General features: G+C 35.4%; 4 protein-coding genes across 8 annotated transcripts; 2 read left to right on the forward strand and 2 right to left on the reverse strand.

Annotated features, from left to right (window-relative positions):
* The first annotated feature begins 332 nt into the window (after positions 1-332).
* Atg4b (Autophagy-related 4b) lies at positions 333-6,011 on the forward strand. Of its 3 annotated transcripts, none has more exons than XM_066727510.1 (7): positions 333-376; positions 3,901-4,032; positions 4,208-4,384; positions 4,456-4,803; positions 4,874-5,152; positions 5,231-5,631; positions 5,723-6,011. In XM_066727510.1, exons 2-7 carry the CDS (start codon positions 3,930-3,932, stop codon positions 5,903-5,905), a joined length of 1,491 nt encoding a protein of 496 aa, XP_066583607.1. In that variant the 5' UTR covers positions 333-376; positions 3,901-3,929; the 3' UTR covers positions 5,906-6,011. The 3 variants fall into 3 exon arrangements, with proteins under 3 accessions (XP_066583607.1, XP_066583605.1, XP_066583606.1); XM_066727509.1 differs by lacking the exon at positions 333-376 and adding an exon at positions 3,686-3,764; XM_066727508.1 differs by lacking the exon at positions 333-376 and having other exon boundaries at positions 3,665-4,032.
* An 886-nt stretch (positions 6,012-6,897) lies between these two features.
* Ak3 (Adenylate kinase 3) lies at positions 6,898-9,411 on the reverse strand. Its single transcript, XM_066727513.1, has 4 exons — positions 8,705-9,411; positions 7,757-7,876; positions 7,506-7,678; positions 6,898-7,412 (listed from the first exon to the last, which is right to left on the reverse strand). The coding sequence occupies exons 1-4, from the start codon at positions 8,871-8,873 to the stop codon at positions 7,206-7,208; spliced, it is 669 nt and encodes a 222-aa protein (XP_066583610.1). The 5' UTR covers positions 8,874-9,411; the 3' UTR covers positions 6,898-7,205.
* A 91-nt stretch (positions 9,412-9,502) lies between these two features.
* Positions 9,503-13,600, reverse strand: Sps1 (inactive selenide, water dikinase). 2 transcript variants are annotated; one of them, XM_066727512.1, is made up of 8 exons: positions 13,412-13,600; positions 12,984-13,317; positions 12,443-12,547; positions 11,938-12,199; positions 11,330-11,520; positions 10,866-11,110; positions 10,432-10,606; positions 9,503-9,827 (listed from the first exon to the last, which is right to left on the reverse strand). In XM_066727512.1, the coding sequence occupies exons 2-7, from the start codon at positions 13,267-13,269 to the stop codon at positions 10,454-10,456; spliced, it is 1,242 nt and encodes a 413-aa protein (XP_066583609.1). In that variant the 5' UTR covers positions 13,270-13,317; positions 13,412-13,600; the 3' UTR covers positions 9,503-9,827; positions 10,432-10,453. The 2 variants fall into 2 exon arrangements, with proteins under 2 accessions (XP_066583609.1, XP_066583608.1); XM_066727511.1 differs by having other exon boundaries at positions 9,503-10,606.
* Positions 13,601-14,239: 639 nt separating this feature from the next.
* On the forward strand, positions 14,240-27,136 carry Cerk (Ceramide kinase). Of its 2 annotated transcripts, none has more exons than XM_066727507.1 (9): positions 14,240-14,570; positions 22,105-22,353; positions 23,246-23,439; positions 23,893-24,073; positions 24,310-24,504; positions 24,582-24,734; positions 24,820-25,016; positions 25,109-25,278; positions 25,358-27,136. In XM_066727507.1, the coding sequence occupies exons 2-9, from the start codon at positions 22,290-22,292 to the stop codon at positions 25,437-25,439; spliced, it is 1,236 nt and encodes a 411-aa protein (XP_066583604.1). In that variant the 5' UTR covers positions 14,240-14,570; positions 22,105-22,289; the 3' UTR covers positions 25,440-27,136. The 2 variants fall into 2 exon arrangements, with proteins under 2 accessions (XP_066583604.1, XP_066583603.1); XM_066727506.1 differs by lacking the exon at positions 14,240-14,570 and adding an exon at positions 15,908-16,506.
* The last annotated feature ends 125 nt before the right edge of the window (positions 27,137-27,261 follow it).

A 27,261-nucleotide genomic window follows, 5' to 3' on the forward strand; every position in this document is an offset into this window, starting at 1 on the left:
TATTTTTTTAAGGCTTTCATACATTTATTTCAAACACTATTTAACCATAAGAAGGAAAACAGTACAGAAGCAATTTGACAGATCGAATAGAGTAAAAGCTTAACTGCATTTTATATAGTACGTTATAACTAAAGTAAAAAGTTGAGAGACAACATCAATAGAACACAAAAAATCAAAGCATTTCATATACTTTCATTGATCCTTAAATCTTAACGAGTTAAACATGCTACTTATCCTAAATGCATAACTGGTAAAGGGCGATGAACACTTATATATCTCGTCCATGTCAGTCATCAACACCGATTCACGCAGCCTATTCCAATCACTCATAAAGAGATTCGGCCGTGTTCGGTATGCTATGCTTCGGAATGTGCAGGTCAGGTAAAAGCAAAAAATGTACAGTATTTTAAAACTTTTCTGAATTTTGCAAATCGCTATTTCTCGATGAAAATGTATTACTCAAAAAAATTCTTTAATCAAATAATAATATAAATGACCAACAAATAATATATTTTGATTAAACAATAATTTCTACAATATAATGAGAGAATTTTTGTTATATATGTATTGCCTATACGACAAAAATAAAAATGTCTGTTACAGTGATAAATGTTCACCAGTTGTCATACTGGAACATCGGTTTATTATTTTGGTTTCATAAAGCATTATACATACATAGAATGACACGGGTTTGGATATTTATTAAATTAAACATACTAGGAACAATTAGTTTATTATAGTTATGATAGGACGGCGACACTTTACCACCCATTACCGCAATTTTTTGTCTACAGGGTTGACAGCACTGAGAGCTCAAAGAGTCTTATTCAAGATAGGATCCATTCCATCGTATTTTAAGAGATAGTTCAATTATAAATTGAGAAATGTTCAAATTCACAATATAAACACACCGCGCGCACCATGCACTGACGGTTTTCACGAATGTTTAATTTATTTCGCTGTATTTTGAGAGATTCTTGGATTTAGAGGTGGAGAGGAGCACGAATTTCGCTGAATTCTTTGAAGAGAAGCGTGGAAAGTGCAGCGGGGCGCGCGAAAAGTGTGAAAGAGCGAGAAAGGCCCGGTCGGCCCCGCTCGCAGTTGGAAAATTCGAGAGGCCGTTCGCGGCGCGGCCAATTGGGAAAACGAAAATAAACATGGCGAAAAGCGGCAAGGCGGTTGGTGGGGAGAGGGTATAGAAGCTGCTCGCTCAAATGCGAAAATTGGTATCAGCTCAGTTTTCGCATTTGAGCGAGCAGCTTCTATACCCTCTCCCCACCAACCGCCTTGCCGCTTTTCGCCATGTTTATTTTCGTTTTCCCAATTGGCCGCGCCGCGAACGGCCTCTCGAATTTTCCAACTGCGAGCGGGGCCGACCGGGCCTTTCTCGCTCTTTCACACTTTTCGCGCGCCCCGCTGCACTTTCCACGCTTCTCTTCAAAGAATTCAGCGAAATTCGTGCTCCTCTCCACCTCTAAATCCAAGAATCTCTCAAAATACAGCGAAATAAATTAAACATTCGTGAAAACCGTCAGTGCATGGTGCGCGCGGTGTGTTTATATTGTGAATTTAAACATTTCTCAATTTATAATTGAACTATCTCTTAAAATACGATGGAATGGATCCTATCTTGAATAAGACTCTTTGAGCTCTCAGTGCTGTCAACCCTGTAGACAAAAAATTGCGGTAATGGGTGGTAAAGTGTCGCCGTCCCAGGTTTTACGAAACGCGGGTTTCAGTTCAATTATCAAATTTGCGCGTACGAGTTGACAGTGAATCGCGCCGTATCTTTTTCGTAATCACTTGCATTTATTTCGAACTATACATAATCGAGATTAAAAATAATTTAGTATTTTATTTTCATCAAATACGTGCTATTTCATTATTATATTAATAAAATTTTGCCACGTTTTATTAAATCTAAATATATTTAATTAATCTTAATTACCAATATGTTACAATTTATTTAATTTTAAGCAAGTTTTCATTCATTATTATTCATTTTATATAATATTAATGGAATGCAGTATGTAGTGAAAATAAAAGCTTTTATCATAGTGAATTCATATAATAATTAGAGAACTCATAAAAATTGTTAGTGCACAGCGCGCGTGTGTAGTACACATGTGTTAGTGCTTGCAACGATTAAGAGCAGAAGCCTCAAGGATTCTCTTAGCCACTCTTAGCCCATATGTTTCATCATTTTTATATTTTGAAGCTAAATAAACTATAAAATTAACTGATTACAATTTAATAGAATAACGTTTTTTATACAATAGGCGATCTTATTCGGCAGTGAAAGTGCGCGTTTAAAAATTCTACACCGTGTAGTGACATTTAAAAATAATTCTTTCGCAAGTGAATATCGTCATTATACTGGCTCTTTTACAATTAATTTACGACAAAAAATGCACTTAATAAATATTTTAAAACATCTGCATATTATAATAAATGATTTACTGTTAGAATTGGCTGCTTTTGAAGAATCTATACTTATAGTTTCCGCTTACATCCAATGTGTAACGAAATTTACCGAGCTCAGTCGAAGCTCTTTACGTTTATTTTTTAATTTTGTATGTACACTGTGAAAAATATTGATCGGCGTCTTTAAATTTCGTAGACAATGTTCAGTGTGAAGTTAACTGAAAGATCGATGAATCAATTTCCCACAGTGTGTTATATTGTGCATTTTGATTCACCGTGAATGCATAGTCTAAACTTTTAAATCATGCATTTTTTAAATGTTTATAGTATGGATCGACTAGATTAGGAAAACGGCGGCTAACGAAACAAACATAATGAATGAAATGCTTTAATTAAACTATATTTTAAATTTAAATCCTTTTTTTCCCAATTCCCAACTATAGAAAAACATTTGCACGTTGAAACGCTTCATTTTTTAGGCATCCTTGTTGAAACTTTGGTTTGGTTAATACTAATACAATATCCTTCAGACTTTATAATCATATCTACATATTTTATAATAATTTTTTTACAAAAGAATTAATTTTATTAATGAAGTTTTAAGTGCCTGGATATCGCTTTCGTATATATTTACGTGTTAGATTTTGTTTTCGTTCGCGGTAAACCATTTTTACCAAATACACCAAATTTTTATACACATACTATACAATGTACCAATAAAGATAGCGGATTTGGCTTCAATTTTTTGAACATATGTGGATGAATTGTGTGGTATATGTTCTCTCGAGCTCCGGCCTCAAGATCCTTCGCACCTCCATGATAATTCAAATATCAATATCTCAAACAACTGGATAAAATAAAAAAATGAAATGCTTTTGAAAAGTTCTCGAATTTAGTGACAAAAATATGTAATACAAAATGAGGGGAGGGGGCTGCAATTTAAAAGATTCAGTGTAATCTTTATATTTATTTCAATACGCTTACTAAAGTTAATCCAATGATAAATCTGTTTTTCTGTCATCCTCGAAGTGAAACAGTTTTTGTTTGAAAAATTTGTTTATAAGACCATTTAGTTTATGAGATAATTATTAAAGACGAAAGTTAAAAAGGAACACCCTGTATGTATGTGATAATAATAATAGCAGTGTTAGCATCTCGCTCGCGCGTTGGTTTATTATTCTCATTTGCAGCTCATTCATTTCTATTAGAGAAGCACCCTGTATATTAGATGTATATGATCAGCACAGGCACAGTGTTTGGTGAAAATTTGATTAAAATAATGGGATTTTCTGATAATTGTTTTCTGTAATGGACATATATCAGCGAAAACGTTAGTGACTGTAAGAATTGATATCTTACCAAAATTTTGTATATACATTGACGGAAAAACATAATGAAATTGAAAATAGGCGTTTGAAATATAAAAGTTATTCCATGATGTTACGTGACATTTAAAACGTACTTTACTTTTCGTAGCAAATCTATTTTACATTAAGATGTAATTCATGAGAAAGGCTACTTCGACGCAAAGCGTTTTGGAGTTAATGTTTTACGTGATTTATCTCTCTGTCATGAATGGACAAGTGCAATCTTCGAGGGAGAGGTTAGGTATGTCTTAATGTTTTAATTCCTTCTGATCACAATAGAGACTGGTCATGTCAAACTACTTCTATGAAATTAACTATTATCATGACACATAATTAACCAATGATTCAGTTTTAAGTTTTTTTTATTGATAACAAGTTGCTACAGCAGTAAGATAGAATTTGTTTATTTGTTGGAGGTTTTAATAACAGTAGCACCGAATGGCCTTCTGGAATGATTGCAACCAACCATGTCTCCAATATACCAACTATTCTTCCAATATCCAATGGGGAATTAGACGAATCTGCTGTTGGCTCTGAAGTTGATAATAAAGTTAAAACAAAACTGCTCTCTATGTGGAATAATATGAAGTATGGTTAGTATGTTTCCTATATTTGTATTTTCTTATATGCATTTTGAAGAATCAAAGCTTATATTGTTTTGTAGGTTGGTCGGTAAAGATAAAAACTAATTTTTCAAAAGAATCTCCTGTATGGCTGTTAGGGCATCGTTATCTTAAAAAAGCCGAAGAATCTGTTGAAAGGGCTTCTGAAGCAGAAGGGTTAAATGAAGAAACTGGTAGTGAAATTTCTTTGGCAATCGATGCTGCTACATTTGATGAAGGAATTGAAGGATTTAAAAGAGATTTTATGTCAAGGCTGTGGTTAACATATAGGAGAGAATTTCCTATTTTAAATGGTTCAAGTTTCACAACTGATTGTGGCTGGGGTTGTATGCTGCGTAGTGGCCAAATGATGTTAGCGCAAGCACTAGTTTGCCATTTTCTTGGAAGAGGTACTAATAATTTTCAAATTTATTTACTTTTTCTAAATATACATTGTACAAATAATGTTTTGTTATATAGAATGGAGATGGAGACCTGATGAAATTATAAATACTTATGAGCAAAGAGTAGAAGAAAACAAGCATCGAATGATCATACAATGGTTTGGAGATCAACCAACAAAATCTCCTTTATCAATTCATACGCTTGTATCGCTTAGTGCTTCTACAGGGAAAAAAGCTGGTGATTGGTATGGTCCAGGATCAGTTGCACATTTACTGAGTAAAGCTGTTAAGCAGGCAACGCAATCTCATCCTGAATTTAATAATCTTGCTGTCTACGTAGCTCAGGACTGTGCAGGTTTTTCTCGTTTTATAAATAGTTCAATTATGTTGTTATCCTTTAATGACTAAAACTAATCCGACATAATATTTTTAGTGTATTTGGATGATGTCAGAAGTGAGTGTGAAAATACTAATGGTACTTGGAAGTCTTTAGTGCTATTTGTTCCCTTAAAACTTGGCGCTGACAAATTAAACTTATATTATGCACCTTGCTTAACTGCTCTTCTTAGCTTGGACACTTGTATCGGTGTTATTGGTGGACGACCGCGACATTCACTGTACTTTATTGGTTATCAGGAAGATAAATTAATACATTTGGACCCGCACTATTGTCAAGAAACTGTCGACGTTTGGAAAGAAAATTTTTCCCTTGCTACTTTCCATTGTACTTCACCACGAAAAATCTTACTGTCGAAAATGGATCCCAGCTGTTGCGTTGGATTTTATTTACAAGATAAAAGTACATTTGACAATTTTGTTCAAACAATAGAGCCTGTGAGTAATCCAACATCCATGATTTATTATTTCAATGACTTAAAGCTGTTCAAAAGTAATTAATGTCAATTTTTGTGCTATACCTTTCCAGTTCCTGGTACCTCCTAATCAAAAAGTAGATTACCCCATGTTTCTATTTTGCGAAGGAAAGGGCGAAGATATTCGTAAAGATATTGAAGTAGGCGAGAATCCGTTGCCTTCTTCAGCGTTATATGCAGCACAAGAAACTTGTGAGGATGACCATTACGAGACCGAGGAGTTTGAGCTTATTTGATTGCAAGGGAAGCCTAGATTGTAAGACCAGTGTGTACTTAAAAAGCTCAGAAAATTGCTTTTCCTTAATATTAACTTTGGTACAATAAGGAAAATTCATCCTTTATGCTCACTTAAAAATATTAGCTTTTTTTAAATGACTTTATTTAAAAAAAAAATGCGTATTAAGATTATAGAGTAAGTATCCCAGGATCTCTCAGCATATTTAAACGACTGATATGGAATAATGCATTATTTAAGCGAATATGAGTATTTGAATAATCATTTATATAAAATTGGCACAAATCATATTTCGTTATGTGATCTCAAAATTTCGCTTTGTACAAATTGTTTATGAATTGTAATTTATTTAAGGCTTATTAAACTAAACAGTTATTTTTTCATATTTTTGGGCAACGCAAGTTTTAAGACTGAAACTGAGTATCGAAATACTAACTGTACTACACGTATAAATTGCTCTGATTGTTACTCTCTAACTAAAGCAATTGATCCTTTGAATCGTTGTTATTTCGATGTCGAAAGGTACGAAATATTCTGCATAGGCTATAATATGCTTACTTAAAATAGACATGTATCGTTTATGCACTGACTACTTATTCGAATTTGTTAGCGTACAATTACTTAGTGAAAAGTATTAATTTATTTATTTATTATAATAATTTGGAGTAAACACTACTTGAGCTGCAGTTTTAGCATACCGTTATGGTATGTCTGGCAGCATACTAAGCATAACGTTTTATGTTATGAAATTGAAACTTATTATTTATCTACCTAAAGTTTTATAAAACTTATGGTAACGATAAAAGAGAGGAGAGAAATAGATGGTGAAGGGAAGGGGAAGTTTAAATGCTGGAGAATAGCATCTAATGTGCACGATGTTGTTCGCACAATACCGGGCATGAAAACATCTTGTTAAAAGATATTGTAATAAGCGTCCAAATAAAAAAATAGAAATCATAAATAGTGTCTTTTAGGAAGCAATCATTAATGGCCTTGGATTATGTAATATTTTATTTTTTTCTGTCTTATTTTTAACTTATAGTGCGTTTTTTAATCCTAAGCGTGTACTTTGTACTAGATCTTTCCCTCTAGATACCAATTATATTAAATCAATGCAATCGTATTTTTTATTATCAGACTTTTACTATGGCATCTATATGTATACTATATTCACGAATTAGTAAAAAAACGGCAGTATTAAATATTTATTAAAACAAATTAGATAAAAAAACGTATTTGTTCCTAAAATATATGTGCGCTTAAGAAAACAATTTACTCCTAATAATGCACCAACGATCATATTATATAAAGCTACTTAGGCATGTTTTAACGAGAGGCCATAATTCATTGGTTGTATTTCCTTTAAAGTCTTTCAATACTCCTACTTCGCGGTAATAATTTATCACAGACTCTGTTTTTGTGGTGTAATCTTGCAGTCTTTTCTCTACAACTTCCGGTTTATCATCGGGTCGTTGGCACAACGGCTCTCCCGTTTCATCATCTTTTCCCTGTAAAACATAAAAATAGATGTATACAAAGAATTAACGATAGACTTATAGAATGCAAACACATGCTTCTAGGTGCGCTTGGTATATACTCACCGGTACTTTAGGGTCGTTGAAACCAATATTATAAACTCGGCCGCTTGGCAGATGAACCCATCTGCTCTTGACACGATCCAAAATTACAGAAATCGGTACCACAAGGTTGATTACAAGATTTACAGGCTGAACACTCTGCAGTTGCTTAGCTTGTGGCAAAGTTCTTGGGAATCCTGTATCATTGCCAAAAACTCGTTCGGATTTAGATAGTTCAATGAGATATATTCAAGGTTGCGAACGATAATTCTTACCATCGAGAAGCCAATTATTATTATTCAAAGATTCGATTTCTTTACAGATCAAAGATATCATTATCTCATCAGGCACCAAATTCCCGCTATCCAAATGCTTCTTCACCTGTTTGCCCAATTCTTGAATCAAACAAATACATTATGTCCTTTAACAATCTAAATGCAAAGCCATTTATACTATTAGTCATTTCCTTCTACTCATTCTTATTTCTTATAGCTTCAACTTATAAGGCACGCTTTCTGCCTTTCTCATCGACCTTTGTACTTAAAACATACTGAACATGCAATGAGTCAAAGATTAACGAATGTTTTTGTTACGAGATGGGTATCTATATAAGCGTGCTATCTTTTAGAGACCATTTTTGATATTATAACAGTGCACAACATTTTCATTAAAGTTAGTAAAATCATTGAAAAAATATTTTTTAAAATCCCCTTATATTTATCTCGTATAGATTATTAAAATATAAATGTTTGTTGAGAATATAATTCGCGAACGGAGTAATAAGTAATAGTATTTGCATTATTACTGTATCAAGTCAATGCATATAATAATCTTAATTCATAATTGCATTAAATGACCAATGAATGGACGGTTTTCATTGTACCGCGGAATATATTGGCAAGTGGTTCATTAGCATAATCATTGATCTTATAAGAGGATCAACCAGAGTTGATTCGTTATTCGTATAATTAATATAATCTGAATGAGATTTAACAGTAAGTATCAAATTGTGATTTTTGAGTCAATAAATAAAAGGATATATAAAAAATTTTAACTCGAAAAAGAGAATTTTAATTTATACTGGCACATGTTCCGAGAAGATCGCTTTACTGGAATATTGTTCTTTTATGACGCGATCAATATATTATGCTATACACTATAGAGTTCTAGAGGATTGAGAAGGGTTAAGATTTTAACAGGGTGTAAAAGACTTGAAGGCATACCGGTGAGATTGGCTACGTGAAAACGTAGCTTATCGCCACTGGAGATGTGAGAAAGGCCAAATTCCTTGACTATTCGCGATGAGATCGTACCCTTGCCGGAAGCAGGGGCTCCAAGAATTACGGCCCTGAAGGCCGCGGCCTTGGCACAACACGTGGATACCCGTACCATTAATTCGCAACTCGTTGCACTCGCTAGGCTCTTATATTTACTTCTAATCCGCTCGTAAACTCTCAGACCCTAACGCTCTATTGCTATCAATCGTCGAAGATTTACGAAGCTGCACGATTGCCCCACGCGTATCCACGAATCCCTGCTTTTCGCTTTGTTCCTTCAGTTCGCGAGAGAAGCATTTAACGCGCCACCGAAACGCGCAAACCGTCTGCCCTTTGTATCAAATTGACCGAGCTACTTTATGCGGACCTTCGACCGATGAGAGTATGCATACGAACAATTTCGATTATTGTCCGTGCCGATACGTAACTCCTCCTGCATAAAGTCCACTATATAAATATCTGATTCCACACTTGACCGACACAACGTAGTTTCGGTATTGTATTGTCGGCTTGTCGCGTATGGGAGACCTTTCACCAAACCCGTATGCAAACTATAGTTGTGCATAACTTGTAACATATCGCAAGGGAATATAGCTTCAATTTCACATGAAAGTTTTACTCAGGGTCTTTGGTTGAAACAAGTATAAAAAAGACGAATGCGTTACGACGGAGTCTGATAAAATGAATACCTCAACTGCAGTTGAAAATAGATTTTTTTTTCTATGGAAAATAAAACGATCAATGGATGAAAAAAATCTTTTATTAGGATTATTGACAAAGTAGCACTTTATTTCTGTGAAATATTATTACAACATTAGGGCCTGTATGAAAATAGTCCTTAATTTTCACGTACCACGTAAAGATAGAGGGCCATATTATTTTCAGAGCCTGTGTACTTTTTAACAGTGCGTTGAACTTTTGACACTGCGTACTACTACGTATCGGTAGTGATTTATCTGGTATATGTATACAATATTTGTGTAATTCGTTACAAAAAAGAGTGTATTTTTAAAAATTCATATACATTCAGGATTTAACAGCATATAAAATCGCATTAGCTGCAGCTTCTCTGTATGTTTTTTATCGGCATTAAAATATATTTATGATTTCTTTTAGCTAAGAACTATTTTATAGTACCAATATTTTTGCCGAATCTCAGCAATTGTTACATTTATATGTATTCGTTTTTCATTATTTTTTCGAGTACTTAAAAATGTTTCCCCTGAGCCAAGTGCTATGTCAGGCTATATTATTACATTAAAATTTAAAAAAGTTTAGCTTTTTAATTCGTTTTTTTAAACCTGTTTATACAAGCAGTGTGAAGTTATAAAGTATTCCATTATTAAGATATAGTTTTATTTTACATCTCAATAAAACCTGTTTCTGTGACAAGATCATATGGAGATGAGACAATGAAAAAATATTCATTCTTAAATTCTAAATCATAAATGAGTTATATCTAAGCGTACCTCTTATAAACAACATATTAGATCTTTATCACTGTAAGCAAATTTTTTTTGTATTGCAGAAAAAATGTTGACCGCGATATGCAATTTCCCGTAATATAAAAATCATTGAATTATCGATATAACTATTTAACCTTTCGTACGCGATATACACAATAATGTTTTCAACAGAAAGTTATTGTACGCTTGATTTGAATGAAAGGATACAGTTTAAATGATATTGAGTTTTCTACCAGAGTTCGCCATCTTTCTCCTTGGCTGGCACTTCTATCACTCGAGGTTTATCAATTATTCTTGCTGTGCGATTACCTTTTTCAACAATACCGATAATCCATGCCTGATATCCTTCTTGTTTTTCAATATCTTTGCAATATGCTGCCGCCTATAAAATGCATGCATAAACCATGTTTAAAATATTTTCAAGTGGGCAGTTAACCAAACGCTTATTTGGCTATGATAAATCAAATAAATGTGTAAGAAAATTTGACAACACTCGATGGCAACGGATGCGATCGAGCATGGGAATTTCTATTGTTCTACCTGCTTTTCTTTAGAGCATTTTGAAAAGTAGAATGCCCTACTGTATTAGCAGGTGTAACCACATTCAACTTGTAATTCAGAAATATTTCAATATTACACACCTGCTCTCTGGGTAAACAAATTAACAGCCCTCCACTGGTTTCGGCAGAGTGACCTTGAAGCAGTTGAAACATGTTACCACATGCCTTTGCTACCGCTGCCATTTTTGCAATAACCGGCAGATTGTGGATAACAAATGAAACTTCATTTTTCTGATGTTTTGCTAAATTTTGTGCATGTCCCAATAATCCAAATCCGGTCACATCAGTTGCTCCATGTGCATTATATTTATGCATCAATCTTGCAGCTAAAAGAAGAAATGAGCTTTTTACATACTGCACAAATGAAAACATTACTTTTTTCTTTGATTTTTATGTAAGAGAATTGATGACACTTGATACAAAAAAAGATGCAATCAAGCATGGGAATCTCCTAGTATTAATCTACCTGCTATTCTTTAGAGTATTTTAGTAAACAAATTACTCTACTGTATTAGCAGGCATTGATTTTTTAAACAAAAATTTACCTATTCTATTCAACCTTGCCATACTATCCATTGCTCGTTGATAAGCCTTCCTGACATCATCTTCGCTGACCACCAATTTAATTCTATTCCATCTGTCAGGTTGATCCAGCCATTGGTGTGCATTCACAGCAACTTGTGTTCCAAGTGGTTTAGTTAGGACAAGTACATCACCAACAACTGCATTATCTGGGCTACATTGAAAACAAACACTTTTACTCCTTATCTATCTCTTTTATAGCAATGCATTCAGTTAACTCATGTCAAACCCCAAGATGTTGATATAATGCATGATTTTAAGAAAATTGCTATATAATTTTTTATCCAGCTTTTAATTAACAATTTTTTAATTTAAGATGACCTATCAATGGAGCTAACTAGTAACCTACTTATACTGGTCTTATTCATAAGACAATCTGTTAACTAATAAGAAATTTTGAAATATAGAACTTTTTATCCTTCATAACTTTTAGTCAAAAATAAGAAACTTTATACAGAAATATTTCTTTTAAAGTCATTCATTCTATACTAATTTATTAGGTAACCATGAATTAACTAGGCATATCGCATATTTGAAAAAAGACAATAAATAAGTAAAGGCTATAACATACACAATGTACTCATTCAACTGACAAACTGTAGAAGCAACACCACCAATCGTACACCAAGGATTAACCACAGTCTGTCCTCCTGTTACGGAAGTACCAGCTTCTATTGCAGAATCTTTGAACCCTCTCATGATCAAAGGTACAACAACATCTCGTTCTTTTTCTGTCATTTTTGTACTCACACCCAAGAGCATCAGCATGTTGTCACATTCAGTAACTCCCATTGCATATAAATCACTGATGACATTTGCACATGCAATCTTACCTGGAAACATGCTCGAAAAAATTTAATGAGAAGTTTTTGGCATTTAGACAAAGGCCATGGTTTAGAATTTACTCCTAGTAATGCAAGCACTGAGGTTTTTACATTTTATAAGAGTGACAATAATGATAGTAATTACTAGCAGTGAAATTTAAAATATGGCCAAAATGAACTGAAATAAATTTTATAAAAAAAAAATACATGTGTATTAAATTTTAAATTTGATTATCAATGTGTGTACCGTACCCATCATGTACGGATCGTCGACTAGTGGGTAGAAGAAATCTGTTGTCTGTACGAGACTTAGTCCACCATGCCTAAGCGGAGTTACAGAGGAATCCATGCCAATACCTAAAAAAAATAATTAAATATAACTCTTTTATTTGTAAATACTTCATTTTGATCATTGGACTAAAGAAACACAAGCGGATTAGAAAAACTAATATGCTTTGAAAATAAATGAAATCGCGCGGGAGATAGCAACATGGTGGTTATTCAACAGTGTCGGCTACGGTATACGAGAACCCCGATCCATCGTAATACAAAATTTTTATCAATACATTTAATAAACTGTAATTCAATATTTACTTGAAGAAGTTTTACGAGAAACCATAATTCGAACAAAATTTACACAGAAGAATATCGATTATGGATGATTGACTAATAAAAGAAGCGGATTTTAATAATGTCAGTAATAAGTGAAGAGAGGAAGAGAGAAAGGGGAGCGGAAAGCATAATAATATGGCAAAGTATCAGGATAAAGGGTAGAAAATGAAATAATTCGTACCAATGCGCGGGATGGCCATGTGCATAAAATGGGCATGTTCATGATCCTGAGTGCTACCATCGTCAGCCTGAAGTCCCTCGAGGAGTTTACCAAGAACCTCCTGAGGGACTTTACACCCTCATCCTTTTAGGTCGGCAAACCGCGTTAAGCGGAAGGTCGCCTCTAGATCATGTGCAACCGGATCGAATGGCCTGCGCAATGCCAAGGCATTTGGATTTCCTCCCAACTCTAATTGAGCAACGGACAGGGCGTCCTGGCTCACTGGGGCTCCCTGCAAATCCGCCATCTTCCTCTCAGCTACGTCTCACAATGCTCTAGTCCCGCTTCTCGCGCCCTGCGAAAATCCAAACTTTTCTATAATCATCGATATCTCCCAGTTGACTAAGCCTCCTGCTGGGGTTCTCATCATTCGACTTTTACTCACTTACCACTCAGTTTACCAAATCGAACACAAAAACAATTCTCTATACTGGCTAGTTGATATCCTACGGCGCCGATGCCAAACTGCCTCAGCTCAACTGCCGCCAATGGCCGCGAACGAACTCGTAATAAACGTGAATTATACTTTGCACCGGTGTCGACTAACCGGGATCGTACTTGCTGACAAAATGGACGCTTGAGAGCTGCCGCGAAGCTGGTGTAGCGCGCAAGGCCACCATGGGTCCCTCCGTGGCCCCTACCATGTCCGTACCTCCATTTGATTGGCTCTTTCAAACCTGCGCATGCGTACTTTCTGCCGCTCCTCAGGACCGTACCAATCTACTACGATATCCCTTTCCTTATTAACTAGATAAACAATGGCGGCAGCTTTTCTTCCTTCTCCCAAACCGGGTGCAAAGTGCTCAGTGCTGCTACGTTCTACAAATACGCTTGATGATATAGATACACTCTACTCATTGCAACTTCCTACTTGATACTTGAAAAACTTTTTCTTTAATTCTACATCCATCTCGCAATTTTAGGTTAAAAAAAAACAAAATTACATCTATTATACTTTTCTTTTATCATAAGATTAAGAATGTTGCAATCAGTGTTAAACTTTAATGTGTAACGGTAGAAAAAGTGAAAAAACTAATTTAAAATTAATAAAGTTTACGCCAATGAATTTGACGTAAATATATATCTATAATATATGTTTAGAGTCGTATATTTTGTTGCTGTAGAAAAAATGCAAGTTGTTTGTGATGCATATCGAATGTCGCAGATTGCCCTAAAAGATATTATTCTTGTTGTGAGAAGCATCTGACAAAATCTGTCTTGATTTAGCTCAGTGATTTATGATTGTGATCGGTATGCTACAGATTTTTTGCTATAATATTTAAAATAATAATATACTCAAGTTATATTCCATCGGCTGCTAATTGGAACAGCCATTGACGATTTATGGCAATTTTACGTTATCAAAATTCGATAAAGTAAATTAAAGGCAAACTATTCAGCAGTCGGCATTTGCCTACCGTCAGGGCCGTTACTACCTGGGGTGCAGAAGGTACCACTGTCTATATTACGATGACCAAAACTAAGGGAGGCCGTAACCTTGACAGAGAACATTTACCTATCATTAATTTACATAATGCTAAATTTGTGGTAAGCTTAAAAATTAAAAATACAATTTAGATAGTTCCAATTTAATAAAAAAAGATTGGAATTTTCGTCAATTTCAATTTATCATATTTTCTTTTGAAAGTTCATCATACATTTAAAGCTGCTATAACACGCATTCATCAAAATATTTATAATCTTTTAAATTATATTATTTTTAAAATAATATTAACATAAGAGAAGTGGTAATAATGCTTTACACCTGGTGAGCCGCTAGCCCAGAAGCGTCCTATTTACCGTAGTCGATAAGAAAAATAAAATAAAATTCTGACTAATTTACTTCTTTATATTTTCTTCTTATCTCTTTTTTATCGTGGTTTGCTATGGAACCTATAAATTAAAATCAATTGTCTTTTCTAAAAAATTGAAATCCAAAGATATTAATTCATTAAAGATTTAAGTACATAAAATAATTTATACTCTTAATAGCACCATTACTCGTGATCCAAGAGAGTTAAATTTACTTGAAAAAGTAAAAGCAAGATGTATCCTGACAATGAAATCAGTAATTAAAAACTAAAATACTAATTTAAAAGATAAGATATAATTGGCATGCGTAGATACAGATAAATCTAAAATATGCATAATAATTCATACTGTTGGAGAATCTGATAAAAATTGGATAGTTGATATTAGAAATTCTTATTTACTCTTGTAGAGATTTAACAAAACGGAGTAAATTAAAGGAAATAGAGAAAAAAAAGGATGAGAAAAGAGGAAGGGGGAAGAGTGCAAACTGAACTGTGTGGTAAGAAAGGGACGAAGGTATATAAATAACAATAAAAGAAGAAGAAGTAAAGCAAGAGAGAATGCGAACTACGTGAAGAAAAGCGAAGGTGGTTCGCGAAAGAGTGGAGGCGAGATTCAGCAGGACACCAGACTAATCCAGACGAACGATTCCGAGAGGCGAGAGGTAGCACGATTTTGCGCTGTGGCGGTGACCTATCGATGGCAATGATGGGATGGATGGAGCATGAAAGTATGCATAAGCGAAGATGTGGTGTATATGAAAAAGAGTAGAAAACTATATAGGGAGTTTATGTGAAGCTAAACATGAGAACGCGTTGCTGTGTTGCGTGTTAACGTGCGATTGAGGGTGATTGTGTGTGTGTGTGTGTGTGTGTGTGTGAGAGAGAGAGAGAGAGAGAGAGAGAGAGAACGAAAGTTGAGGTCGAATCGCGACTCGCTAGGATTATAAGCAGCAACACAGTCGTGTCGGGCCGACGAATGGAGCCGAGTTGAGCCGAACGTCAGCTCAGGTCGAAGCGGCGGTAGGTAGGTAGGGGGATTCGACTTGGTTGGTTGGATTGGAACTGCTGGTGTTGGCTAGCTACACTCTACAGTCTACAGAAAAGTAGAGAGAGAGAGAGAGAGTTCGCTGCTCGACCTGTGTTGGTAGTTAGTTGGGACGGCCGACGGCCGACGACGGGTTGTCGGGTTTTCACAGTCGAAACTGGAGGCTCTGACGGCTCTTGGCGAGTACTCCAGTTGTCCCCGCGAGCTACCAGCAAGCTGGAGCGGACGAGTCAAAGGATTTTACACTTGGGTCAGGCCAGGTGAAACGTGACCTAGTTATATTATCACCATCCTGGCCAGCAGGTCCTCTCGTTCACGAGGATCCTAGCTGAAGTCCCGGGACTCCAGGGAAAAACTCCGATGCTGTCCGCGGCGCGGCATCGATCGCAGCTATGACGTCCTTTGGCACCGTTGCCTGAAAACACTCTTTTTCCTTTCCCAATGTCGCTGGAAAACGAGAGCAACTCTGTCCCGGTGAGGAATAGGCCGACGACTATTGTCCAGGAGGGCTCCGATCTCTCCTCAAAGTCGGTCCTACTCAATACCTTCGTTATCAAGAAGAAGAGGTGCCGCGTTTACTTCCATCGCGGAACTCTTATCTGGGAAACCGAACGACCACCTTACAGTAAGTGAGAGCTCCTCTCATTACATAAATATCTATTACTCGACGAGCACTCGAAAAATTCCTCGCTACCTTACTAAACTCGTTTTTCCCCCTCGATAATCCTTTGATTCATCTCATTATAATTCCGTGCAGTTGATACGAAAGAATAAACTATTTTCGTGTTGTGCTTATAGACTGCTCCACGAATTTTGTTATTGAAAAAGCAGTGCGTTTGGTGATAGAGTTTAGATTTTGATAGTTGGGTAGGGGGAAGTAAAGCTTGTACGGTTACGGTTGGGTCGGAATTATTGTTTTCGTCCGTTTAACGAGGACATTATGACACTGGTTGAGGAAAACACTCGTCATGGGATTACGTACCGCTAATGACACGCTTGTAAAATAATTGTCGAAAATTCCTTTAAAGTAATGTCGTTCGTATCCCGTGTCACATTTCCAGAAATATCGCAACATTTTTTCTAATCGTTTGGTACCGTTCGATTGGATGTATAGTGTTTTCGGCTAGGTTATCGTAACGCGAGAGAAATACGAAAAATAAAGAATGGTCGTTGATAAAAAAACACGGTCGATTTAATCCTCAAGGTGGACCAGTGACGTCAGCGGGAAAACAACATTAAAACACATGTCGTCCATGTTGAGTATTGACTTTCGAATACTGCTTTATTTATTAGAGTTGAAAACAATCTATAAGAGATTTTTCAAGTGGCAGGAAATCCATATTAAGTTCAAACGTGCGTGTAGTAAACGTTGAGAGATCCATAACGGATGCCCCCCTTGAAGAATGCAAAGAAGGTTTTTGGCGGTCTTCTCACGTACGCCTGAGAACACGCGTATACATGCATTTTGTTTACTTCCGTCATAATTAAATGGCTTTGCAAATCTTTCTTGCGCAAAAAAGATTCACTCGTGTTTAACCTTCAAATTTTCCGCTTGGCCGTCTCAGCTGAAGCGTCCTCCATTAATTATTAAAAGGCTGTTTCCAAAAAGGAGACAGTTTTCGATCTTTGTACTGCGATGAAAGAGCGATTTAACTTTGAGCATTTAATTTCATGGTATCAAGTTACTAGCAAAAGTTGTTTTTTTCTAATAAAGAAGCAAGAAAAATGATACGATGATGCGTAATAAATTGAATGTCCGTTCGAGGAAGGGGTCAAGATGTGCAAGGATTATTTTTTGTTCTAGCTGCATGACACGGAAACAAAAGCTGCTTGCTTACGATCAGCCTTGTATACTTGCAATTGTACAATGTATTTATTATTCATCTTTGTCGAATCACGTTGTGTTAGATAGCTTTCGGGCACTTTTTCTAAGGTCGTTCACTCGAGTACCATGCATATGTAACTGTTCTACAAGCTTAACTTTAAAATAAAAAACGAGTTTTAGCTAAAGGTCAAGTTTGTAGAGCTATCTCTCTCTCTCTCTTTCGATATCTTAAACTGTGAATAAAATAAACTACTAGTAAAACTGCTCCATCTCCCAATAAATTATACAGTCGGAAGGAAATTAGTCCCAATCAATAATTACCATACAAATCCGATGGGAGTGTCCTTGAATGTTTTCATTATAATGATATTTGATGGTATAATAACTACACGTATAGTTAACACAATTCACAGGTCAATGGGCCGTAATGCGAGAAGATTTTTGAATGAATTAAATTGTACCGCGAGATTATGATTAGTAGATTTACGAAGAAATTATGGCAATAGGCTATTTCCTCCTATTTAAAGCTTCCCACGCAAATCCTTAAAGAGCGATTCGTTGTCAGTCGTAAGATTCTTATTCGTTATTTGGAAAGTATAGTTGACCAGTGTAGCCTTGGTTATAGATATACGTACAAGGTCATTGAACTCATACTGGTAGATCCATGTATTTCTGTACACCATATCTAGCTATAGCGTGCAGTATATATATATAATATACATGGCAAGGTCTGAACACGGTTAATTAATTGATTTAAAGAGCATAGCTTATTTTACACGTGATTTTGGTTCGCAATCTAAACAGAACCATTAGTATAGACCAACCATTAGAGTTTTGAGCGAAAGTCATTAAAAGTTGCAGCACTGGATTCCTCGCGAATGAAGTCAACTGGTTTAAAGAGAAGAAGAAATTGTTTGAAGCATGGGCAATCGGTCGACGAGTGCCTTGTACGCAGAACTCGCAAGATCCTCGTCCTATTTTACATTGCATTATTCTATTATACACAACCTCCCACAACGAGATATATTTTCATTTAAAAAGGTGTTAATCCTCGCTATAACTCTGTAGATTTCAATTGCTACTTTATCTCCAAATAATAGCATCAAAAAATGACCAATTTTTATTCCGTATAAATTGTGGTATCAATTTCCAGTATGGAGTTAAGCACAGGAAGTATAGGATTTTTCAAAACTGTTCGAAAATGAAATTTAATCATGATGAAATGGCGGATGTAGGGGAAACGTAAGTTTCGGAGAAGCGTACGTGAAAAGCGTGGTTTGTTTGAAAGAGCAGGTAAACAGAGATACGAAAATGAAGATGCACGCCAATCGCTAAATGATAACCTTGCTCATCCGTTGTAATGTTTCGTTGTGTTTGTGCCCGTGTATGTATTTACGTTTGTAGTGGAGGAAGCACGTACAAGTGTCGTAGATCTGGTGCAAGCTGATCGAGTGCAGTTCGGATGTATTTACAGGATGTATAGTGCACTGTGAGTGAGAGAGAGAGAGAGAGAGAGAGACTAACGGACATGCGCAGAACGCCTCGAGAACACGTGCGCGCAATATTTTTAGGTTATGTTCCTCGAAGAAACGGAGACCATTTGCAGCATTTTCAGTTTAGAAAGAAATCCGAATGCTCGTTCTCCATTGGAGTCGATCACATTACAGTGATTCATTGTCCAACTGATAGTCAACCTTGATTCGAAATAGTTTTTGCGAATATCTTACTCACCGATTCAACGTTGTATAATTTTATAATGTAGATATATATACAAAATAAAGTGAATTTTTGTTATCGTTGCAGATAAGATTAATAAGCATTGTTTTCATTGACGTATCGTGTGCTGAAAAATACAATCTGTTCATAGAAAAGTCGAACTGTTATCAACTCGCGATTCGTTTATAATAAACAAACAACGTTATCGTTTTCCGAAGGGAAATCTTTGCAAGAATTGCTTTTGTCGACGTCATAAATCATTTCTCGAAGGTGCATCCTCATATTGATGTTTCAAACTAGCTACTCTGATAAGAATAAAAGAGTATATATATGCAATTATATCTTTGAATAATGGCGCATTTGATAACTAATGAATGAGTTTCTAATCAAGCACATATATATATATATATATACTATTGTTCGCTAAAGTCTATAGTTTAAGATAGGTTATACGGTTTGCAGATATATTGTTCAATCTTGCATTTTCCGATTACCCAAACCTTTGTTATCAGCATTTGTCAATATTAGCATTTCGTCACTTGAACTTGAAGCTTCCTAGCTCTACTTTGACCAAGAAACGACAAAAACAAGACGAAACTCGGCGGTTGTTTGTCTGTCACATTTGACGTTATGATATAACATATGTAGAAACGTATCTGTTCTTTGAATGATACACGTGAAATGATTTTTTATAATGATATATAAGAGAAACAACTGAGTATACAGTACATCAAGAGATAGGGTATATAGTGTCTCTCTAGGACAAGTAATTAAAAAAAATATATTGCTACAATCTTCTACGTAAAGATTGATAATAGATTAATCGTAATACGAAAAAATCGTAAATTTCTTAATCGACCGTTAAAGTCACGTGTCTAATTTTCGTAGATTAGAGTGGAGACTATAATAGAAATTTTTGATGACCATGAAAGAAATTGCCTCTGGTTTCACGATTTCACTTCGTTGCAATTTCAGTGATTTTATTCAACACGAATGCAGCACTGATATAATTAATTTTAACAAATTTCGAAGGCCATTTAGAGAGGCATAATTGAACACTCGCTCAGTCAGGGTCTCTTCGAATTATCTTTCCATCCAGTTATAGTACTTTAGCACCAGTTTATTAATTGTCCTCTCGGGTAATCGCACACGGGTGCAAGATTTCTTTAAGGAAAAGATTAAACTGCAAACTCGTCAAACGTAAATAGTTCAAAGCGGATTATGTACCATATATACAATATATTTAACGCATTTCCCTTCGTGAAATAGGCGGGTGCACTTTTAGTAATACGTAGCGTACAATGGTTTGTCAATATTTTTCCACTGGAAATACTTTCCTTTCGATTCACTCGTTCGGATACCTATCTTTACGGCCCATTGTCTCGAAAGTCTTATCTTGTTTTACGCGCTGCTTCAACTAGATTTAACCACTGTAAAAACAATAATCAGTTACTCATAAGTATAGACGAATTTTTTTTTCATCGATCACAAATTTAAGTGTTTACTTTCCAGCCTGGTAAACTATATACAGGGTGATTCGGTAATAATTTTCATCGCTTGATTTTTTACCAAGGTCTAAATGACATAAGAGAAAATATTTTAGGGTTGTGGTGCTTCAAAAGTTTTTGGCTCGTAATGAGAAAATTGCTCGTAGGTGGAGGAACGAAGGTTATTTCAAGGTCAGAATTACTTTTTTAAATGGCTTGTATTATTTAGAAGGTATGTTTTTATAGAGCACTATATCAGGAGCTTATGTTTTCTCGATTTTTTTTTCACGGTTTGAATTTTTATAGGATATTATGTATCATATATTTAAACAGTAGAAACTTTCATGCTTGCAATATTTTCATTTTTTACTCTACGAAAACTTTGTGATGACTGATATTGAATGATAGCAATTTTATTGTAATGACAATTTGTCATACCTATGATTTTAAAACTACATTTATTCTAAGAGTGATAATAAAAAAAACCTTTCTTCATGTATAACTGTAAAACATTTACGTAAACAAAGAAGTCAAATTGTTAAGTTTAGAAACGAAAAGCTGAGCTTCGAGAATGAATAATCAATAAAAGTAATACAAGAATATTCTTCTTTTAACAACAAAGAGTGAAAAACGATTGTCTGTAGAGAGTGTCAATGTGCTATTTACAAGTAAAATTATAAACAAACTTTAATACTTGAAAAAATGTTAATTTTCGAGAATACATATACCTTAATAATTTTTTTGTTTTGAAATTGAAGCTCTCTAAGAAATATCTAATACAAAAATATATAAGTAATCCATTGGAAAAAATGAAATTACTTTCGAATCATCTTCTAACTCCCATGAACAAACAATTTATTCACGACTAATAAAAAGATTTGTACAATTTTATAACATATTTTTTTTAACATTTTATTAACAAGATCGAAGATAAACGAAGTGGTCAAAATAATTGGACCACTCTTTATATTCGCATTTCTGTCAAATTTTACAGATATTTTGGAATATTTATCGCGAAATCATTCGTTATTTTTGTTGTGTGAAATATAAGGAAGGAATTTGCAAATAATTTAAACATTCTCTCTCTCTCTCTCTCTCTCTCTCTTACATTTCTTATCTAATCGATTGGGGAGAAAGTCATCGAAGAGAATTTATCGGAAGTATATCGACGTAATTGTTTCTTTGGATTTTTCAGCCCGGTGGACGCTTCCTCTGACGGATGTTTTGGCTGTGCGCTACGGGGACGACTGGATACCCGGGATAAACTTGAAGGAAAAGACAACGACTTCTCCGTCTTCACCTACGGTTTTTCCCACTAGTTTTATTTTGCATTACGCGGTAAGGGGATCAAAAAATAAATGGAGCCATCACAGCGTGACGATGAGCCACACGGATCCGAGGCAAGTGGCCTCCTGGGTGAAAACCATAAGAAATTATCTCACCAGTGAGTCTTAATTCTTCTACTACATATTTTTCACCGCTTGTTTGTTTCATTCTGATATTTTAATTTTTTATAAATAGATGAAGAAAAAATCACAAATTTATATCCTGTACATCGGTTCGGTAACACATGCACGAATTCGTTATATTCGTCTTCGTCATTCACAATAATATATACTTGTTTTCCTTGCGAAAACACGTTTCTTCGGTCTCGCTTGGTACAGGAATGTCACAGTCGTACGATTTTTTCGCTGAATTCGCGTGATTTTTATGTCAATTGTAAAGGTGCACGACTCAAAGTTTTAGATTTATATATATATACATATACAACGTGACGAAGCTCTGTCACTTATTATGATCTACTGTGTTATATCTCTGAAATCCTTATAGCGCATATAAACAATGAAACGAATTTTTTCAAACATTCCCAAATAATAATCTTTTTTCTATTACGTATAATAAGAAAAGGAGGGGAAAAATTTTTTACTAAATAATAATTAAAATAATTAATCTTTTGACAGTATAAAAGAATTAGTTGATATTCTATTAAAAAGACAAACCTAAATATATACGGGATTTTCGCGTGAAAACAAGATTTGCGTCAGACCTTACAAAAGTGGCTGTAACACAGTATTGATCCAGTCTTATGGTTAGCTACTGGCTATAAAAGCCTTTCATAAGATCGCCTGTTTAGCGTTACATCGACCCAACAATTCTGGCTCGTTTCACTATATTTATCCGATTAAGGAATGTATAAGACTGAAGCTAATCGCAAAACTTGATTTATTTGATAAATTACAAAATTATCTTTTTTTAATTTCCATCTTTATTTTCAATTAACCTGCAGTGAATTAACGAAGACAATTGAATAAAAATTCTGATTTTTGCAAACACAGGTCTGACTCAGCGTCCAAGAAAAATGTTAATTTTCGTGAATCCCTATGGAGGAAAGAAAAAGGGTTCGAAGATCTGGGAGAAAGACGTGCAGCCGCTCATGACAATCGCTGGCATAGAGACGAAAGTTATGATAACGGAAAGAGCCGGACATATTCGTGACACGCTACTTACTTCTGACTTAAGCGACACTCATGTAAGAAAGTTTTTTTCTTTTTTCTAACGGCTGTTGGAAAAAGAATCTATAATCTGATTCATTAAACCGAGAGCTATTGTTAAGCGAAAGTCCATTTTTTACTCTACGATTATAGTATTACACTATTCACTTGAATCGCGTGTTTCCTTAAACCGCTTTAGTCCCGAACGTCATTCGATTCGTTCTATATCGCTTTGATTATTGATTTTTTTATTACGTAACATGAAAAAGCTTTCAGGTTATTTGTTACATTTGATAGCTATAGTTTAAAAAAAGAAAAAATATTATAATTATGCATATAGAGTCAGTTGGAAGACGTTGCTGCAAATTGGATTCGTCAGCTTCGAGTCGAGATGAGAGAAAGGACTATACATAGTGTGCAGTCTCGAGCGTCAATTTCTGAGAAACGGAAATCAGCAGGCATGACCTTGACCGATTGGTAATTTTTTCCAGGCGGTGGTCTGCATCGGCGGCGACGGTACTTTTTCCGAAGTTTTCAACGGACTGGTCCTCAGGGCAGCCAAGGATCGACAGATTGATCCGAACGACCCGGACGTAGTTCTCCCGTCACCAACGTTACCAGTTGGCGTGATTCCTAGTGGAAGCACCGATACAGTCGCCTATAGCCTTCACGGTAACAAAACTAATGCACCGAGGAAAAGCGAGCACGTGGAAAATTGAAAGTCCTGTGAGAGCTAATGAAAATTATCCGTGGAGAGACTCTTGGGAAAAAAAACATTAATTTATTCCGCCGAAGAAACGTGTACAGTTGAAAGATGAAAAAATTTGTAATAGTTATAAGACTGCACGATACACTGTTTTTGTTTTTAAATGAAATAAAAAGAGATGATTGAAACACACGTTTCACAGGGACGACGGATGTGGAGACTGCTACCATACATATCATTTTTGGCGACACAACTGGCTTGGATCTTTCGTCCGTTCACAGCAATCGTAATCTACTGAGGCTCTATGCCAGTGTACTTAGCTACGGTTATTTAGGTGACGTCATACGCGACAGTGAGAAATTCCGCTGGATGGGACCTCAGCGATACGACTATTCTGGTGAGTCGAGAATTTTCTTATCCTTGGTTCCTCTTGGTTGTGGAGGAATTGGTTGACCGAATCGATAAATGTTTCAGGTTTCAAGAAAATTATTGCCAACAAAGGCTACGAGGGTGAGATTCAGCTCCTGTCGGACCCCTGTCATCCAGCTGGTAGCACGAGGTGCATGAAAAACTGCCAAAGGTGTTTGCAACACATGCATAACAGTGTACCGGATAAGGAGATCTCTAGTAAGCGTGCAAAGCGTGCTCTTGATGCTCTTTGTTCTAATTGTTGGACAAAAAATAACTGAAGGGAAAATCATTTTTCTTTTAGGGTGGCTGACCGTCAGGGGGAAATTTTTTATGGTGAACGGTGCGAACGTTTCATGCGCCTGTGCTCGAAGTCCTATGGGGTTTAGTCCCCACTGTCACATTGGCGATGGTTGTGTTGATATTATCCTGGTACGACACACGTCACTCATCAACAATATTAGAATGTTGCTCAGGCTAGCCAGTAAACAAAAGACTCTGGTTGGTAGCACGATCGATCCTTCCTTTTCTCCCTTATTGATGAATTTTAATAGCAACTTTCTTTTTGCTCATGCGCGCTTCCCTCTTTTCAGTACGATTTGCCGTTCGTAGAAGTGTACAGAGCCAGAGAATTCACGTTCCGAGCTTTACCTACTTTGCACATGCAAACCGATAGCGAATTTAACGCGCATCGCTTTGGATCGGACCTGAGCGTTTGGAACTGCGACGGAGAAGTAATCAATAATTCTAATGTGAAGATCAGGTATGATTGCAAAAATAATTTAATTTCTAATTGTGCTCCGTCGATTGGAAGGATTCACCACGTTTAATCTGATTTTCAGGGTTCACTGCCAACTACTGAACGTTTACACGAGGCGTACCCAGGAGCCATTCGATGAAACAACGTGCTTTTGTTCACTTTAAGCGTTCTCTCCTTTCGCATTATGATTGATTGACGTTGACGTACCAAGTTCTTCATCGATGTCACACAGTTCCTCCGACTTGCCTAATTCAATTCTTTTTTATAATCGATCAATGTGCATTATTTTTACGAACGTCGCACGCCTTATTACGTGTATCGATCATTTTTACATTCGCGTCATTGCGTGGACCGTTCATTGGTGCCTGATTAACCAACCAATTTTTTAAGCTCAGTTAACCTTGTGAGGTCAGTGGACTAATAGGGTATAGGACAGTCATACAAATGGATGAAAATTAATTTTTTTAACGTATCGCTGTACGTGGAGTATATAGACACACATATCTTTATTTATTTTATATCGCCTCGATGCCTCTTATTTCTTAAGATCTACTTTAATATTGGCATTATTTTCTGAGATTCCCGTATAATGAAACATTCCGAGCAAAACTAAAATGAATTTACGTGGAGTGGTTTTATAAACGGTTTTTGCGATTTGACGTGACTTAAAAAAATATCAAAGGACTAATTTCTCGCGTATTTCGGAGCATTTGTACTTAATTGTATTTATTGTTAAACGATTATAGCTAACGCGGTCGCAGCGATAAGAATATATATATATATATATATTAAGTTTTATATGAATGTCATTCAATTAGGCTAAGTACACTTGTATATTATAATAATTTCAAGTCAAGTAAGGTTTTTCAATCGCGTTGTGCTATTTTCTTCAGAGAGCAAACTGATATATACGAATTAAACTTTGTGCGAATTAATGTTAAAATTAAAATGGACAAAGTATTGCGACCTATCATTAAATTTCATCAGTATTTCTAACAGTAGCCTGTTTTGATAAACAAAGGAGCTTCGTAGCAGGGTAAATTAGTTTAATCAAACGAAAGATATAGTTTTATATGATCGAATTGTAATTTTTATTATCCTTTTAACAAAGTATTACAATGCACTCATTTTACTTTTATCATGTAACAATGACGGCATTAGTATTAGTGACTAATGGAATATTATCATGCAAATGAATTATTGTATTATAACTTTCGCTTTTTCGTCGATGAACCGATCGCTGCAATAATTTTTCCAAACGACAAACACTTATTTGTAACTCGAGCAAAAGAAATCAATAGGTTGAAAACTTTAAGCTTTTGTTTCAAAAATATCAAGTATGGAGAGTCGTGAAGATCGTTGAGAAAGGCGAAAAGTGGAAGTTTTTAATAGTATTGAGCTTTGCACGTGTTAATGGAGTATTGACGAACGACTGATTTTTTAGATCGCGCGCATTGCCAAGGGGTTTTCTTAAAAGATAAGAAAAAGTAAAATATGGTACTATATTTTTATTAAGAGCATCTCTATTTTTGTCAATGATATCTCCAAGATAATTACGATGCATTTGTGAAGAAACCTTATGCTTATACTGTTTTATTCCTCGACTTTTTTTGGCACAAGTAGAATTTAAGACGAGCAGAGCTTGTAGATGGTGCATATAAATATATAAATTATGTAATATATGTAGTATATAAATTGTATAATATATAAATGATATGGATCTATTTTAATTACCGAGAGGAGTTTGGCAAAAAATCGAGCAATGTGATGAGTGTTTCAACAAGAGGTTGTGCACAGTGGTGTACTTTACCGTGCACCACTCATTTACGAAGCATAAAATAAACGATTAATTCAGTTTCTACGTTTCAATCTCATACTTGACCTTTTCCCTCGTTTGCTGCAATTACAAGAGAAATTCCACATTCGTGCAGAGAGATGAGACACGTCCGAAAAGGAAGAAATAAACAACAGATTCATTTTATGTAT

This window comes from Prorops nasuta, unplaced genomic scaffold (assembly GCF_024137725.1).
Source record: "Prorops nasuta isolate Cenicafe-Biocafe unplaced genomic scaffold, Cenicafe_Pnas_1.2 PNAS00005, whole genome shotgun sequence".
In the NCBI taxonomy this organism is placed as follows: domain Eukaryota; kingdom Metazoa; phylum Arthropoda; class Insecta; order Hymenoptera; family Bethylidae; genus Prorops; species Prorops nasuta.

What these genes read in the sequence shown, in the direction of transcription:
- Ak3 (XM_066727513.1), bottom strand. Translation starts at nt 8,873, where the DNA reads ATGGTACGGGTATCCACGTGTTGTGCCAAGGCCGCGGCCTTCAGGGCC. An exon ending in TAATAATTGGCTTCTCGATG is followed by an intron (nt 7,679 to 7,756) that starts GTAAGAATTATC and finishes GCAATGATACAG; the next exon opens with GATTCCCAAGAACTTTGCCA. An exon ending in TCAACGACCCTAAAGTACCG is followed by an intron (nt 7,413 to 7,505) that starts GTGAGTATATAC and finishes TATGTTTTACAG; the next exon opens with GGAAAAGATGATGAAACGGG.
- Atg4b (XM_066727510.1), top strand. Translation starts at nt 3,930, where the DNA reads ATGAGAAAGGCTACTTCGACGCAAAGCGTTTTGGAGTTAATGTTTTAC. An exon ending in GTGGAATAATATGAAGTATG is followed by an intron (nt 4,385 to 4,455) that starts GTTAGTATGTTT and finishes ATTGTTTTGTAG; the next exon opens with GTTGGTCGGTAAAGATAAAA. An exon ending in TTGCCATTTTCTTGGAAGAG is followed by an intron (nt 4,804 to 4,873) that starts GTACTAATAATT and finishes TTTGTTATATAG; the next exon opens with AATGGAGATGGAGACCTGAT.
- Cerk (XM_066727506.1), top strand. Translation starts at nt 16,323, where the DNA reads ATGTCGCTGGAAAACGAGAGCAACTCTGTCCCGGTGAGGAATAGGCCG. An exon ending in AACCGAACGACCACCTTACA is followed by an intron (nt 16,507 to 22,104) that starts GTAAGTGAGAGC and finishes TGGATTTTTCAG; the next exon opens with CCCGGTGGACGCTTCCTCTG. An exon ending in CCAGTAAACAAAAGACTCTG is followed by an intron (nt 25,017 to 25,108) that starts GTTGGTAGCACG and finishes CCCTCTTTTCAG; the next exon opens with TACGATTTGCCGTTCGTAGA.